This window comes from Acanthopagrus latus, chromosome 7 (assembly GCF_904848185.1).
Source record: "Acanthopagrus latus isolate v.2019 chromosome 7, fAcaLat1.1, whole genome shotgun sequence".
Classification (NCBI taxonomy): domain Eukaryota; kingdom Metazoa; phylum Chordata; class Actinopteri; order Spariformes; family Sparidae; genus Acanthopagrus; species Acanthopagrus latus.
Window position 1 is genome coordinate 2,241,051 of NC_051045.1, and position 14,895 is coordinate 2,255,945.

The window sequence follows — 14,895 nt, forward strand, 5'->3', positions numbered from 1 at the left end:
TCCTTCCCTCTCCTCTCCATACCAGACCAGATAAATAGTCTAATCAAGCCTGATCAGGTGAGAACTCACCCTGGCAGCCGAAGTAGTTCTGCTCCTGCATGTTGTAGTAGCCGTCCTTACAGGTGGAGCAGGGTCCACTGCAGACGTTCGGTTTACAGAAACACTGACCGGTTTCCTGTCAGGAACAAAGAAAGAGATTCATATTAATCATAAGATAACAGGAAGCACAAGGACTCATCTATTAAAAGGCTTTTGTTTGAGAACGAGGCCACTATTCATTCTTTTTTTTTCATTACTGGTTCAACCTGACATGCAGAGCGAAACCTGCCATTGTTACGATCTTACTGCCAACGAGACCATCAGCGCTGTTTTTATGTAGTTATTATTAAAGCCTGTGCAGATCTACATACGTTTCCTCATCGAGACTTAAAGCAGAAAACAACAGAGTTGAATTCTCTCACCTGTGAACACTCTGCAACACCGCTGAGAGTACCTGCGATGTTACACTCACAGTCTGCAGCGGAAAGAAAACAAGTTCATTCACAATCATGACATGTTGGAGACGTGTGTGTGTGTGTGTGTGTGTGTGTGTGTGTGTTTGAGGTATATCTCACTGGAGCATCCTTCAGGAGTGTCAGGAGACAGATTCCAGTACAGAGGTTTACATGTGTCACAGGCCAAACCCTCCACATGTGGACGGCACTCGCACTGACCCTGAGAGGAGAATAAACAAATAACACATTAATATTCCACCTGTCAGTTAATGTGCAGGCTACACAGATAAAACATGACGAAACAGCACATTTAAACTGCTGCATCAAGTCTCTGATCCAAGATTCTTCACTTTCATTCATCTCTCAGTCATTACTTTCATTACAAAATGAGCTAAAAAACAGACGAACACATGACGACTCACCACAGGTCTCTGTACAGCATAAGGAGCGGAGCCGGCAGGGTGACAGGTTCCAGCTTTAAAAACAATGAAGACAAAAATGTCTTAATTTCGGATGTTTGTAAGTTATCTAGCATGTTAACTGTCCTGTTGTCAGATACGGTAGACATGGTCCCATGACACAGACGCTAATTATTAACGTTTCCTGTACAAAAATAGTTTGTTTTGTTGTAGTTGTAGCCGACTCACTAACCTGGTCAGACATCTAATATAACACATATAATACATAAAGTTTCTCCTCTTGTTTTTAAGTTAGATAACTAACACAAACACCAGAGGAGCCGCAACAATTAGACAAGTAATCAATTCAACTTATCGAAGAGAAGCTTCTGTCACACCTCACTTCTATCATGTTTACCTTGTGTCTGTGTGTGTGTGTGTGTGTGTGTGTGTGTGTGTGTGTGTGTGTTATCACCTTGGCAGTTGGGGAAGCCGTAGGAGCCGTGTGCACAGCTGTCACACCTGAGTCCCACCACGCTGGGCAGACACACACACTGTCCGCTCACCTGGTCACAGCTGATGTAGCGGGAACCTTCTGCAGAGCACTGACAGGCTGCGGCAGACACAAAATACGCTCTGGTTATTAATCATTTATGGATCAATATATAGATATATTGATTTACAGGTGTTTCTATTATTTTGTCCACAGGTAGACTCGAAGCAAACAGGTGAAATTACTTCCTGGGAGAAGTAACATCATCAGCAATGACGATTACGTTTTCGGGGACTTACGTGTGCAGCTGGGGTAACCGTAGTAACCAGGAGCACACTGGTCACATGACGCGCCGCTGTAATTGGGCCGGCAGTGGCAGTGACCCGACGCGGTGCAGCTGGTGTCCAATGAGGTGCGAGGATCACAGGTGCACACTGGGAAAACATCGAGGCGGCGAATCTGAAATACTTCCCTTCTATTTGCAGAAAAATCTACATTTTCGGAGCACGATTGAAGCTGGATGTTTAAATCAAAACCAGTCCAGGGATTCAAACTAGCAACCCTACAACCAAACTCTGTCCCATATCTTGGAGATGTCTCGTATATCTTCCGTACAGCTGTATTATGTTAGCTTGAATATTTTCTTCACACTGAAAAGGCGAGACCTCAATAAAGCTTCATAAAACTAAACGAGGCAATATAACACTTCATAAGAAGGCGAGTAAAGTGAAGTGACTCCATGTGTTCAGCCTCTTTTTATTACAGCGTGTCGGGATCAGCTGGGGCAGATGCTTTTAATCAGACCTTCAGGTGTGTGTGTGTGTGTGTGTGTGTGTGTGTGTGTGTGTGCGCACCTTGACAGTTGGGGTAGGAGTGGAAACCAGATCTGCACTGCTCACATCGAGGACCCTGAAACTCTGGTCTGCACAGACAACGACCGGACGCGTCGCAGCCTTCGGGCAAAGAGCCGACTGAGCTGCAGCCACACACTGCAGACAGACACACAGAGCAGGAAACTCGTTTTTTTCATTTCATAAATCTGTATAGAAAGACCAACAACAGATCTGATAAATGATCATCTCAGCCTCAGGCGACTCACGTTGGCAGAGCGGGTAGTTGAAGTAGCCCGGTGCACACTGGTCGCACTGGGAACCCTGGAAACCGCTCCGACACACGGCGTGACCCGTCACCAGGTCACATGACCCGTCCTGACAGCCGGGACCTGAACACTGACAGCCTGCAGACACACAAACGCACAAACACACAAACGCACGGCGAGTTAGATAAAGACAGACAGACGCAGAGAGACACGAACCTGAGTGTGTTGACTTTACTCAGATGTGACTGTGTGTTCAGCAGCTTCACCGACTGAAGGAAACGGTGTTAGACTATTAACACAGCTCAGTGGAATGCTGTTTGTTCAGGAGTGTGTGTGTGTGTGTGTGTGTGTGTGTGTGAGGCTGCTCCTGGGTGGTAAACTCACACAGGATAAACAAACAGATAAATAAAGCTGCTGGGATTTCTGACTCTCACACTTTGTATTTTTGTCTGCGTGCCTGTTGGAAGAACAGACGCAGCTTCTGAGAGTGTAGCACCGATGACGCAGTGACGTCATCACAGTAAGTTAGTTGATCTTCCTCAGTCCGTGTGACCGTCTCTCACCCTGACAGTTGAGTCCATAGAAACCAGGAGCGCAGGTGTCGCAGTGGTCGCCGGTGAAACCAGGTTTACAGACGCAGGTCCTGGTTCTGGGATCCGGCCTGCAGGAGTTATCCACCGTCCCGGCTGCGCTGCACTCACAGTCTGCAGACACAGAACAGAAACATTTGCTGCCCGCGATGCTTCTTAACAACACAAGTTATTTATCTACCTTCTGCTGAGAGAGAACAGGTGGTCAGAAAGACAGAAAACCGGGTCACAGTTACTCTCTAAGATCGTGAGAAACAGAAACTCCCCTCAGTGAACCGAACACAAACAGGCTGATATGACAGCGGAGGACGCCGACTTGAGTCTAACACTGTTTTCAGTTTGTCACATTCTGTTCACACAACACTGGTTTTCCCAAAACTCCCTCAAACGTCTGACGTACAGCAGAAACATCAGCAGCTGAAAGGGTGAGAGGAGAACGTGGGAACAGAAGAAGATCGGACCGGACTAATCTGCACGCTTCTCCATCGAAATACTTGCTGGAAAGTTTCATTTAAATGTGATTTACTACTCCAGGATCCAGAGCCAACAACAGGAGGCAACACCCAAATATATGAAATAACAAATAAAGTAAAAATAAAGCCTTACTGATGATCTCGCCTGCTGGTTTGGCCTCGCCGTTGTTGTTGTTGGTGGGATACGTGGGGATTGCTGTCGGACACACAGAGTCGTAATCTTTATTTCCACACAACAAGGTGGATTTGAATGTTTTGGGACATAAACCTGTGAAGCTCAGACGGTTTTATTCAGCGCGTCTGTCGCTGCGACTCACGGTAACAGTCGGGGAAGTTGATGAAGCCGCTGGCGCAGGAGTCGCAGTTCTCGCCGCTGTAGTTCGGTTTGCAGAAGCAGCGACCGGTCAGATCCTCACAGGTGCCGTCTGTGAACTCGGACTGACAGTTGCAGCCTGCAGGGAGGCGAAAAGAAAAAAAAAAAAAAAAAAGACAAAACATGAGATGATGTGAAGGAGAGAGTTTTAATGTCTCCTTCTGTGATTTTGACGGACAGCTGAGACTCACGCGAGCAGGCCAGCGGGGACTCGACGGGGTAATCAGGTGACCTGTAGTAGGTCGGGATGCAGCGCTCGCAGTTGACTCCAGTGGTGTGATGCTGAAAGAGTTTCCAGTACAGTTACTTCATCATGACTGTCATCAATGCAGGCAGTCATGAAGAGAATAAACCAGAGTGTTTGTTACCTGACAGTTGAGGCAGACTCCTCCTCCTCTGAAGTGTCCGTGCATGTCCAGACTTCCTCTCCTCTGATCCACCTCGGGGTCGTAGTAACAGTCGAACGAGTGCCGGTGACAGTTACACGCTGAAACGAAACAGTTAAAGCGCACAGCGGATGATTCAGGGCAACAGTTACAAGACAGAACGATGGAAATGCGATCGGTGTGAATGTTTGGATGACAAATGGGCAAATTATCTACGGATGGAGACCGTGAGGACGACCTGGACTTTGTTTTCGTGCGGCACTACGGGACTACAGAGCAGCTTCCTCTGAGCTCCTCAATTCATCCTCAACACTGCTGTAAAAATATCTTTAATTCTATGACTTATCCGACCAGAATACATCTGAAAGACCCGGTGACGTTGAGAATAATCGTAATAACTACGTAGAAACAGTCGATCCTCTCGCTGATGGTAGAAGCATCTGTGTTAAACTGAAATTAAACTGTTTCATGACTAAAAAAGTTCCTTATAGCAGGTTTAAGTTGTGCAACATTAACACAAATTCTTCTTCTTATCGTGAAATTATGTATTTACATATTCTAATATCACACAATGTTGATTTTCATTAGGTTTTCACTTGTAACGGAGCAATTTAAATAAACTAACTCGGCTGAAATAAGCCTTCGATTCTCTGTATGTTTCATCAACTTTATATTAAATAAGTGAGAGGAGGCAGGAAGGATTCAAACAGTGGATTTAAAGATCTCTTCACAAGCAGGTGAATCAACAACAAAACAACAGATGCACAAATGAGCACAAACACACATGAAGCTGAAGTGTGAACTGTCACCTGGAGGGTAAAAAGTGCTGCGAGACGTGAAGCAGGAGAAAAGAGATCAGAGAGGAAAAAGAATAAAGTCATGAACAGTAATAAATGCAGCAGCAGACGATCCTGATGTCATTGTTGATTAACTAACACTCAGAGCGGCTTCATCTCTTCTTCTCCTGTCGGGTTTGTGAGACGTGTGAAACCTCAGACGTTCGTCTCTGATCAGCTGTTTCCTGCGACAGGTGTTCAGATCACGTCTGAGGATCGTCTGAGGATCGTCTTCAGCGCGTTTCCAAACAAAACAACGAGCTGTAATTAACGCGACCGCAACCAGGACGTCTGATGAAAGTCAGATATCAGACGGCTTTTTAGTCTGAGGGAAGAAACAGGAAGGTCGGGGGGGGAAAATTCACGAGTCATGAAAAGATTATTTCATGTCTGATTACAGTCGGTGATCAAAGGCCGCTGCCATCTCGTTCAGATCCTACTGTGATGCACTCTGAAGGACTTTAGAAGACGTTCGCTCAAAGAGAAGAGAAGAAACAACATGACACGAGCTGAAAGGTTTGATTTTAACATACATGCATGTAAAAGTCTGGGAGGGGCTTTGAAATCAAACGCTTCCTAGGATTTGAAAACTTTGGATAGGAAGCTGTTTATCGCTACTGACGAGCAGGTCGGCACGCTGCCATCAGAGTATGAAGGTCCTTTATGTCTTCTTGAAGAGTGAAAACTAGCTTAGCTTAGCATAAACCCTGGAAACAAGGGGACAAAGCTAACCGGACTCTGAACAAGCCATCCTGAAGCTCCGTGTGATTGCTGCAGACGTCAACATCTTGGCAGTGGACAGTTAGCAAGACAACTACGACTTCAACAAGTTAGTTTAAATGATTTGATTGTTGTGTTTATTTCTGCCTCTAAGTTGGGATTTTACCATGAGGGTGTTTTGGAGACTGACTCCCGAGATGTTCCCACAAGATCCGTCTATTAGAACATTGAAAGCTTGATAAACTATGTTATTTGTATAATCCATCGAAAAAAACCAAAGTAACTTCCTTTAACTGACTGAAGAGGAAACGACCCAAACTTGACCTGATCACAGCTTCACGTATAAACTCGGTGAAAAGATTACAGACATCTTTCAACTTAATCTAAGATAAAGAACAAAGAGTTGCATACTTGAGATGCACATGATCGTATAATCCAGGCCGACCTTCCCTCTTCATACAGAGTCACTGAAACTCTGATAGAGTTTTTTGTTGTTTGTTTCTTATCTGACCCCTCAGCGCCTGAGAGGTGCCGGCTGAATAAACCAGCGCTCCTTTATCCTGCTGCTCCTGATAGTGTTAAGTGGTTTTTTTTTTTTTGCTCCTTTTATATTTGCGAAAGCCAACCAAAGAAAAAACAAGAGCTTTAAGGACGACTGAGAGCTGAGAGTCCGTCAAGTCTCAGCTGGATTATAGATTCTCTCATAACTGCTGACTTTCATGGGTCTTTTAAAGGGCTGAACGCGATGCTGCGGACGTTAAATCTCACCACTTCCTCTCATATATTCCAAAATAGAAGCACTGACCAACTACAGCTGCCTCGAGTCTTTTCTCACATCTCCTCTCTGTGGTTTTCTTCCTATCTTGCTGCCCTGCGGTGACCTTTTTGTCATTGTGATACACGTGTTGTTAAATATAACTGCAGCTTTGATAACGAACTGCTGAGGTTTGATAACACGGAGACGCCCGACAGGCCGAGACGGGTCACAGTCAAGAGACTGTTTCAAAGAAATCAACTAAACTTCCAGCTAAAGGCTTTAAACAGGTCAATATGTCTTCATCTATAAATGTGTCTTACAGTAAAGACAAGTTAAAAACATACCAAACTTAGATTAAATCGTTCTTTAGAAGCTCACATGTGAATATTTGCAGGAACACTGAACGCAGAAAGCAGAGAAAACATTATTTCACCTTATACATTATTGATTAAACATGTGAAAGAAGTAAAGTCACCAAAATAAAACTAAAAACTATTTCCACTGACATCTAATCTAAAGTAATTTTAAACAGTTAAAGAAAATCAATTTAGTTGGCGACTTTAAGATCGAATGTCACATCGAATTCTGGATTTGGAGAATCGTAAAAAAAAAAAAAAGATTACAAGACAAAAAAACCCTCAAAAGCAAAGAAAAGAAATAAAATTAAGTAAATGCACAAAAATATAGATTTAGTAGGAAGAAGTGAAAGATGGAAACGCTTCCTGAAAAAGCCCCCAAAACTGTATGTTGTTCACTATTAGCTGAGTAATCAACATTAAGGACAGTGTGTCATAATGTCTGCGTAAGAAAATAATCACAATTCTTGACATTGAAAAATAAAACAGTGTTTTCTCCAGATTGGTGGACAGAGACAGAGTGCAGGAGAGGGTTTGATTATCCTCCAAGAAAAGTTTATTTCTTTAAATAAATATATGAAATTTGGACGGACTGAGTCCAACTGGGATCAACTACAACCAACAGATCTGGGAAAACATAATTAACTCTTCATACTGATTTGACATTCATTTGTCAAAGGTGCTGCCTTTAAATGTTATAATAACATTTAACTACATCCACTGTGATCCGGACTGGCTGAGAGGTGTTTCCATGTTCTGGAACATGTGATGTTAATCGCTGGCAGGAGGATCCCCGAGCACGAATATGGAAGGAAATACCCGAGATTTTTATCATAATCATGTTTATTCAAAGCATTTTCACGGTTAAAGTGACACAGTTTCCAGATTTCCGACGTGTGAAAGTCGTGAAGGAAACCTGACGGCAGCTCGTGAGTCTGTTCGGCCTCGTTAAATTAAGACCGACGAGCTCTGTTGAACCAACACATGAGAGAGAAACACATTCCTCTGCAGGGGTCACTGATCAGACCGCGTGTGTGTGTGTGTGTGTGTGCGTGTGTGCACGGTGTCAGGCTGTACTCACGTTCGCACTCGTTGGCGCTGTAGGTCGTGGCCGGTTTCCACGGCAACTGGTTGTATCCGGGGCAACACTGGTCACAAGACAGTCCGCAGGTGTTGTGCTGACAGTCACACTGTAACCTGCAAACAACGACAACAACAACAGCAGGAATAAACACACTGAAATTATACTGTTCACACACACACACACACACACACACACACACACACACACACACACACACACACACACACACACACACACACACACACACACAGGGCTGGTATGTTCCTATCTCAGACTCTTGTGTTTTGGGTTAAACATCGTTTGAACTGTTCTTAAAAGTTCACATTCCTCCACTTCTGAACCTGCCACTGTCACTTCACCGAGAGAAGGAAGGAAGAAAGAAAGAAAGAAAGACAGAAAGAAAGAAAGAAAGAAAGAAAGAAAGAAAGAAAGAAAGCAGAGTGTGTCAGGAAGTCAAAAGAAAAGTGGAAATGGACCCCCAACAATGAAAGAGTTAATCGTTCTCCTCCGTCGACGGCAGCTTTTTAATCGGATTAGTCTGTAAACCTGCGGCCTGCCGAGTGTGGCCAAAACACAGCGGGGGGAGAGAAAAACCTCTCTTAAAGCTGTTCTCTCGTCCTTTTAACCGGTCAAAGAGAGACAAACACGAGAGGACGGCGTCACAGGAGGGAGAGGAGAGTGATCAAAGAGGAAGGAAAAACCCAATCCAAGAAAATCACCTCACAGAAGTCAGTCCTGTGGTTTGTGGTTTGACTCTGAAGTCCCGAAACGACTAATTTCTGACTAAATATCTCAAGCTGCCTGAAACAACCAGCAAAGTTTTAATTGATTTCATGTATTTTAAGTGACGACGAGGAACAAAATACGTTCTTAAAGAGCGTCTGCTGGCGTGAAAAGATCTTTAAATTCAGCGTTTTAAGTGTCTGAGCTTCTTCCTGGAGGTTGTTCTGCTGCTGTGTTCCTGCTCGCTGCTGATAACGTTCCTCCGTATCGTGTTTCGACAGGCTGATTGTGTTTCCAGCTTTCACCTTTTTTACTATCAGATCCATTCATCCAGTCGATCCCTCACAGTTTAATTCACACGCTCGCTCATGCATCCCTCCCCGGCGTGCAGCTCTGTTCAAGCATTTTTTTTTTCTTAAGGAAATGACTTTCAATGGAGGGTTTCCACCCAGATTCACTACTTCCTGGTTTGGGATCGTTAGCTGTGGACCAGCAGCTTCCTGACGGAGGCTGAGTAAACCTTTAGCTCATTACTCACAGGGCTGTAAAGCTGGAGTTCACTTTTTAAATTGATTTGAAATCCAGAGCTCGACCTACTTTACATTTACGAGCACATATACAGAACATACAGGCTTTGAATACATTTCCTGAACGCGCAGGAACAAACCCTGAACACACACCGGAAACATCAGAACCTCAAAAACTGGTCACAGATCAGCGTCTACTGGGACGTCGGCCGAAACCAGTGAGGATATTCACAGCCAGCGCCAAAGATCAGATGAAGGTATCTACTAAAGATGAATCTAATCTGATAAACTGGCTGAATTTTAAAACTATAATTACCTCATCGTGGTCGTTTGCCTCCATGAAAACCAGTTAAGTTGCTGCTCCTGAGCTACGACGTCACAGCGTGTTTAACCTCTGACCTTTTGGATATCAAATGTCAGAGTATCGTCATTTCATCCTGTTTGACAGCTGTGTCCAATTTCATCGTCATTATTTGTATGAATTCCTGAGTTATGGTCAGTTTATCGACGTTTGGCCACCGAAATCTAATCAGCTCATCCTCTGAGTCATGGCCACGACTGGCGCCGGCGTGGTGGCACGAAGAAAAGAGGAATCCAAACACGCTGATGACTGTGAAGATGTGTTTGACACTGTCCCAGAGCCAAAATATATAAAAACAAGGTGAGTCCAAGTTTAAACAGATCTCTTTGATATCAGCCACGCGGTGGATTCGAATCATGGAAAACTGTGAGACGCTCGTGTGCCAGCAGTCGATCCAGAACGTTGATTATCCAGACAGATGATTAGTGTTCGACCGTCCTCGGACTGAAACACCAAATTACAGCCGATCTGGAGGGAATCTGTCCTGATTAGCTGCGATTCTGGTGTTAAAATAATATCTGCTCAGTGTCTCCTCTGCGTCAGATACCATATCGTGGGTTTCCAACTAAATCTGACCGGCAAATAAAATGCAAATACTTCATATTTTCATTAGTTTCATTAGTTTTGAGCTGCTTACACTGAACTGTGCTTCTGTAAACTCACTGAAGAACAGCTCTCTCCATCACAACGCCATCACGATAATATCAGCAGAGCAGCGTTCAGTCACCTGCTGCCTTTAAACTCGGACCTGCTGTCGGCTGTAACGCACCTGCTGGATATATAACAAGGTTAAAACAAAGTCCCGTATTGATGGAGGTTTTTCAGACGTGCATTCCTTCGCTCTGACACAAACCAGGCCGAGTGTCTCCGCTAACGCTCGATGAGGTCAGGAGGGATTTTATTTGAATTCCTCGAGTCGCGTCAATCAAACACCTGCCTGTGAAACAGCAAGTGCACGCACACAGTGACTGCACGACTCGACTTGGATATATGTCAATGTTTGAAGAACGTTTGATGGAAATGTAAACCACAGCGTAACAGAATCTCACTGTTTGAAACACCAGAATCACGTCTTCACGTCCGTTTATACGGCAGGCACGAGGTGGAGATTACATCTGACGAGTCCTTCAGACAGTTTGAAGAAGGATTCGTGTCTCTGAGGTTAATTATTCTTTAACATGTGAGTCAGAAATGAAACACTGTCAGACTTCTGAAGTGAGTCTCTCCTCTGGTGAAGCCAAACAGCTGCAGGCTGACGTTCAGGTTCATCTGTCTGGATTGTGGCGGATTGTTTTGGTCTCTGTGGCTTTCGTATGTTTTCTATTATCTTCAGGATTCAGGGGATTTTGTGAAATATTGTTTTTACCTGGTGTTGTTTGTAACTACAGCCCAGCTGACGTACATGAATGTGCAGCACAGACCGACAACATGAGTCCATCTCACTGATTTAACCATCAAATCTAAAACGTAAATGCTTCTGCAGGCACCAAAATAAAAGTTCTTCCCAACTGAAAAGAAGTTTTTATCACAATATATCAACTTACATGATTCAAACAATGTTCAATACATTTAACAAAAGTTATATTGTTTGTTTTTCCCATTAAATCATACTTTTATAACATCAGTTCTTCATACATAGCAGGATATCCTGCTATGTCTATTTGTTTTATTTTACTCTATTATATTTGCACACATCAGATTAAATCATTAAAAGATCAGTGACGTGTCAATAAAGCAGTAAAAACATTCTTCGCCTGGTAAAAGACAAGAAATTATCACATTTTTAAATCTAGAAAAGACCATAAATGTAATTAAGTGAATGTTTAAATTGATGTACATTGATAACAAGATGAGATGTAATCAGATAATCAACAATCGCATGTTTTTCAGAACAGTTTAAGTCTTAAGTCTTCAGTTCTCAGCATCAAATATGAACAAATCTGACCGTGTTCACAGTCTCTGTTATCTACTGATGAAACTCTGAATCTTTCTACAGACTCGGACTCCTCTCAGATCTCTCGGCACTCACCAGAGGAAGTCCATCTAATAGAATTACGCTCGATTCTCACAAAGGAATTTATAAAAGCACAAAATCAGTTTCCTTCCTCCTCATGCGTTGTTATTATCCCGACACTTTTCTGACACCCAAAGGAAAAGTCTGTTTTCTTTTCAACCTCACACACACACACACACACACACACACACACACACACACACACACACACACACACACACAGACACAGACACAGACACACACACACACACACACACACACACACACACACACACACTCACACTCATACACACACACCCCAGCTGTGCTGATGATTAACCCAGATGCAGCCTCGCCTCTCTGAGCTCTGATCCTGAACTGGAGGTGAAGCAGCAAAGTGAAACCAAATGGAGCCGAACAGAACAAACTGCGACACGAGCAGCCGGCTGGTACCAACGTGACCCAACACGATGTCAGAAACACGCGACTGATCGGGCCAGAAATGCTAACGACCTTATTATTACATTATGTTTCTGCATAACGAAGAAGGTTGTGAACCAAACGTGTCGTTTCACGTTTACGTTGTGCGCTCATTGACCACCTGTCGCAGCAGGAGATGGAGGGGAAGGTGGAGGCGTTATAACCAACCACACCCACATGGAGGGCTGCAGTTTGACTCGCACTGCTGCGTATTTTTAAGGGACATTTCTTGCTGCTTTTGTGGCGACCAAACAGGCATTTTTAACCAACAGAAGATGCTTTTCTAACTCCGACCAAGTGGATTATGTGTGTAGTTGCAACAAAAAGTTGCGTTCAGTTCGATCTTAATCGTGGTTTTGCAGAAATGCACTTGAATAACATTTATTCTGGTGATCTGGGTTAAATCATGATGATACGTCTCTTTATTTACTCATGTTTTCATTGTATGCTGCAACGTTTGTAACCGAATCTCTGCATACTTCCCTCAGCGATCACAAGATAAATCAAACACCACCGAACACACCGTCAGGTCGACGCTTCAGCACTGACAGTAAACTCAGGCAGACCTTCAAGACCTCTGGTTACATTTTCAGCCGAATCTCTACAGTAAATCATTAACGTGACATCTACAGTATAAACACAGATTCACTGTGAGGAGAACAAACTCTGACAATCATATACAGTAAAAACAGCCTCCGTGGATGATAGTGGTGTCTAATTTATTCTCAAGAGATGATGTGTTTTATCACCATGATCCCTGTAAATCCCTCCAATCAAATAAAAAAAAAGGCAGTGAAGCCAGCAGGCGGTGTGTGTTTATGCTGACTGTCCTGTGAGTTACTCATCATCTCCCTACAGACACTCGATATACATTAGCGTGTCAGTATAAACACTCCCTGAGGTGTAAATATACGTCTGGGCTCACACCGAGACTGTTTGAAAATCTGAACCAGAGCCATTAAAACAGCTCATGATACACATAATTGTGTTTCGGTGAGATTTAGAAGCGGTCGAACTCGTTCTGTGCACAAATCCCTCCTCTTCTTACAATTTGTTTGAGGGTGTTTGGAGGCATTAATGAGAATATAAAGAAAAGGGAGAGAAAATACAAACAATCTAGACAAAAAAGAAAACCCAACATCCTGCGTTAGCGTGTGAAGCTTTAGTGTGTGCAGGCAGGCAAGACATGTGAAAAGTATACACACCTCTTCTGACAGAGACTCTCAGGGGCCCCGCCAGATATTACAAACAGCCCATCAAACACACACAGTCGTGTCTACGTCAGTGACAGAGAGGACGGGAGGTCACGCCGAACCTCAACACACCTGTCAGAGGCTGCGAGAGGCTGCGAGAGGCTGATCGGCGTCTGGTCAGCGTCTACAGGCTGCAGACTCAAACACAGAGACGACTCACTGTGTCTGCAGAGTGACATTAGAGCCACGAGCCTCCACGTCGCTCTGAGGGATTCACCGCTGCTGCAGAGTTTAAACACCAAGAAAACAGGCACACGCGACCCATTTTAGACCGATAGTGTAAATGATCTGTCGCTTCTGTAATTCAAGGAGGTGACGAAAGTTAAATCAGAGCTTGTTGTCTCCAAATCCAGAGTGTTTGACAATAAATCAACCTGATTTTATCTTGACTTGACAGATTTAACATGAACATCTGGCAGGACGATCGATAGTTTTATCTCGTGTTCAGATCATAAAACATTTGCCGGTGCCGCGAGAGAGACTGTGATAGTTACAATACTTTCTGTTTTCAAAGCACAAGATGTCAAATACACAGTTTTGGACGTTTGTCATCACGTAGACTGAAAAGATGAAACACGGCAAGCTGTGATTGGTCCTGTACCAACATGGAGTCTATCATGTCTTTATAATCTCCTATCAGATGCTTCAGATTACAGTTTTATGGTTGTTTTTTTCAGTGAGAGAGCCGAGAGAAGACTTACAGCTGCTCTATTCGCCCGCTGCAACACGCACCTCGCACATATTCAGTCCCGAAGGTAAGAACATCTGCTGCATGTGTCTGCAGCACTGCAACGAATCAGCGCTCGAACCAAGAGACAAGAATATTCAACGACTTTAACTGATACAAATCTGTCTGTTTCTGATTCCTGAAGTCAGAGATCGTATCACTTCTTAATACGTATCTTCTCCAGAGTGTAAACGCCTCCCGGCAGCAGTATTGTTCATCTAACTGTCTGATAATCCCACCAGCCCTCCGTCTCCTCCGTCTCCTCCTCCGTCTCCTCCTCCGTCTCCTCCTCCGTCTCCTCCGTCTCCTCCCTCGGAATCCCTCCTTTCCTCCCAAATTCCCAAATCACTCGTGTGCATCATCACGGAAAAAAAAAGAAGCTCAACCGTTTACAACAGACATAACTTCAACGAGTCTGTGCAGGTAGCCACACACACACACACACACACACACAGACACACACACACACGTACGCACGTGCACGCACGCACACACACCTACTAATGTACATCAACATGTATCATTAAATTAATCACACGCTGCCAACTTCCACTTCTCAGGAGAAACCGACACTTACCTTGAAATTCACGCACACACACACACACACACACACACACACACACACACACACATAAAAACAAGCTCCATCTTGCTGATCTGCCTCAACAATAAAAGCTAAAACGGGGACAGGAAGTTAGAAACAGTAAACACAACTTCTTCTTCTTCTTCTCCTCCAGCTGTTTCATCATCATCGTCATCATCATCATCATCA

At 43.9% G+C, this 14,895-nt stretch overlaps 1 protein-coding gene across 3 annotated transcripts in view; it reads right to left on the reverse strand.

Annotated features, from left to right (window-relative positions):
* lama5 (laminin, alpha 5) overlaps positions 1 to 14,895 on the reverse strand; it is a 79,554-nt gene that overhangs the window by 25,936 nt on the left and 38,723 nt on the right. For all 3 annotated transcript variants that reach the window (XM_037105385.1, XM_037105384.1, XM_037105383.1), the window contains exons 7-20: positions 8,057 to 8,172; positions 4,289 to 4,407; positions 4,112 to 4,202; positions 3,865 to 3,999; positions 3,681 to 3,743; positions 3,048 to 3,188; positions 2,485 to 2,622; positions 2,240 to 2,374; positions 1,685 to 1,819; positions 1,368 to 1,505; positions 917 to 969; positions 615 to 714; positions 462 to 514; positions 70 to 175 (exon numbers count right to left, since the gene is read on the reverse strand). In XM_037105385.1, the coding sequence (XP_036961280.1) occupies positions 70 to 175; positions 462 to 514; positions 615 to 714; positions 917 to 969; positions 1,368 to 1,505; positions 1,685 to 1,819; positions 2,240 to 2,374; positions 2,485 to 2,622; positions 3,048 to 3,188; positions 3,681 to 3,743; positions 3,865 to 3,999; positions 4,112 to 4,202; positions 4,289 to 4,407; positions 8,057 to 8,172 (1,523 nt within the window). The remainder of the gene's footprint in view (positions 1 to 69; positions 176 to 461; positions 515 to 614; positions 715 to 916; positions 970 to 1,367; positions 1,506 to 1,684; positions 1,820 to 2,239; positions 2,375 to 2,484; positions 2,623 to 3,047; positions 3,189 to 3,680; positions 3,744 to 3,864; positions 4,000 to 4,111; positions 4,203 to 4,288; positions 4,408 to 8,056; positions 8,173 to 14,895) is intronic.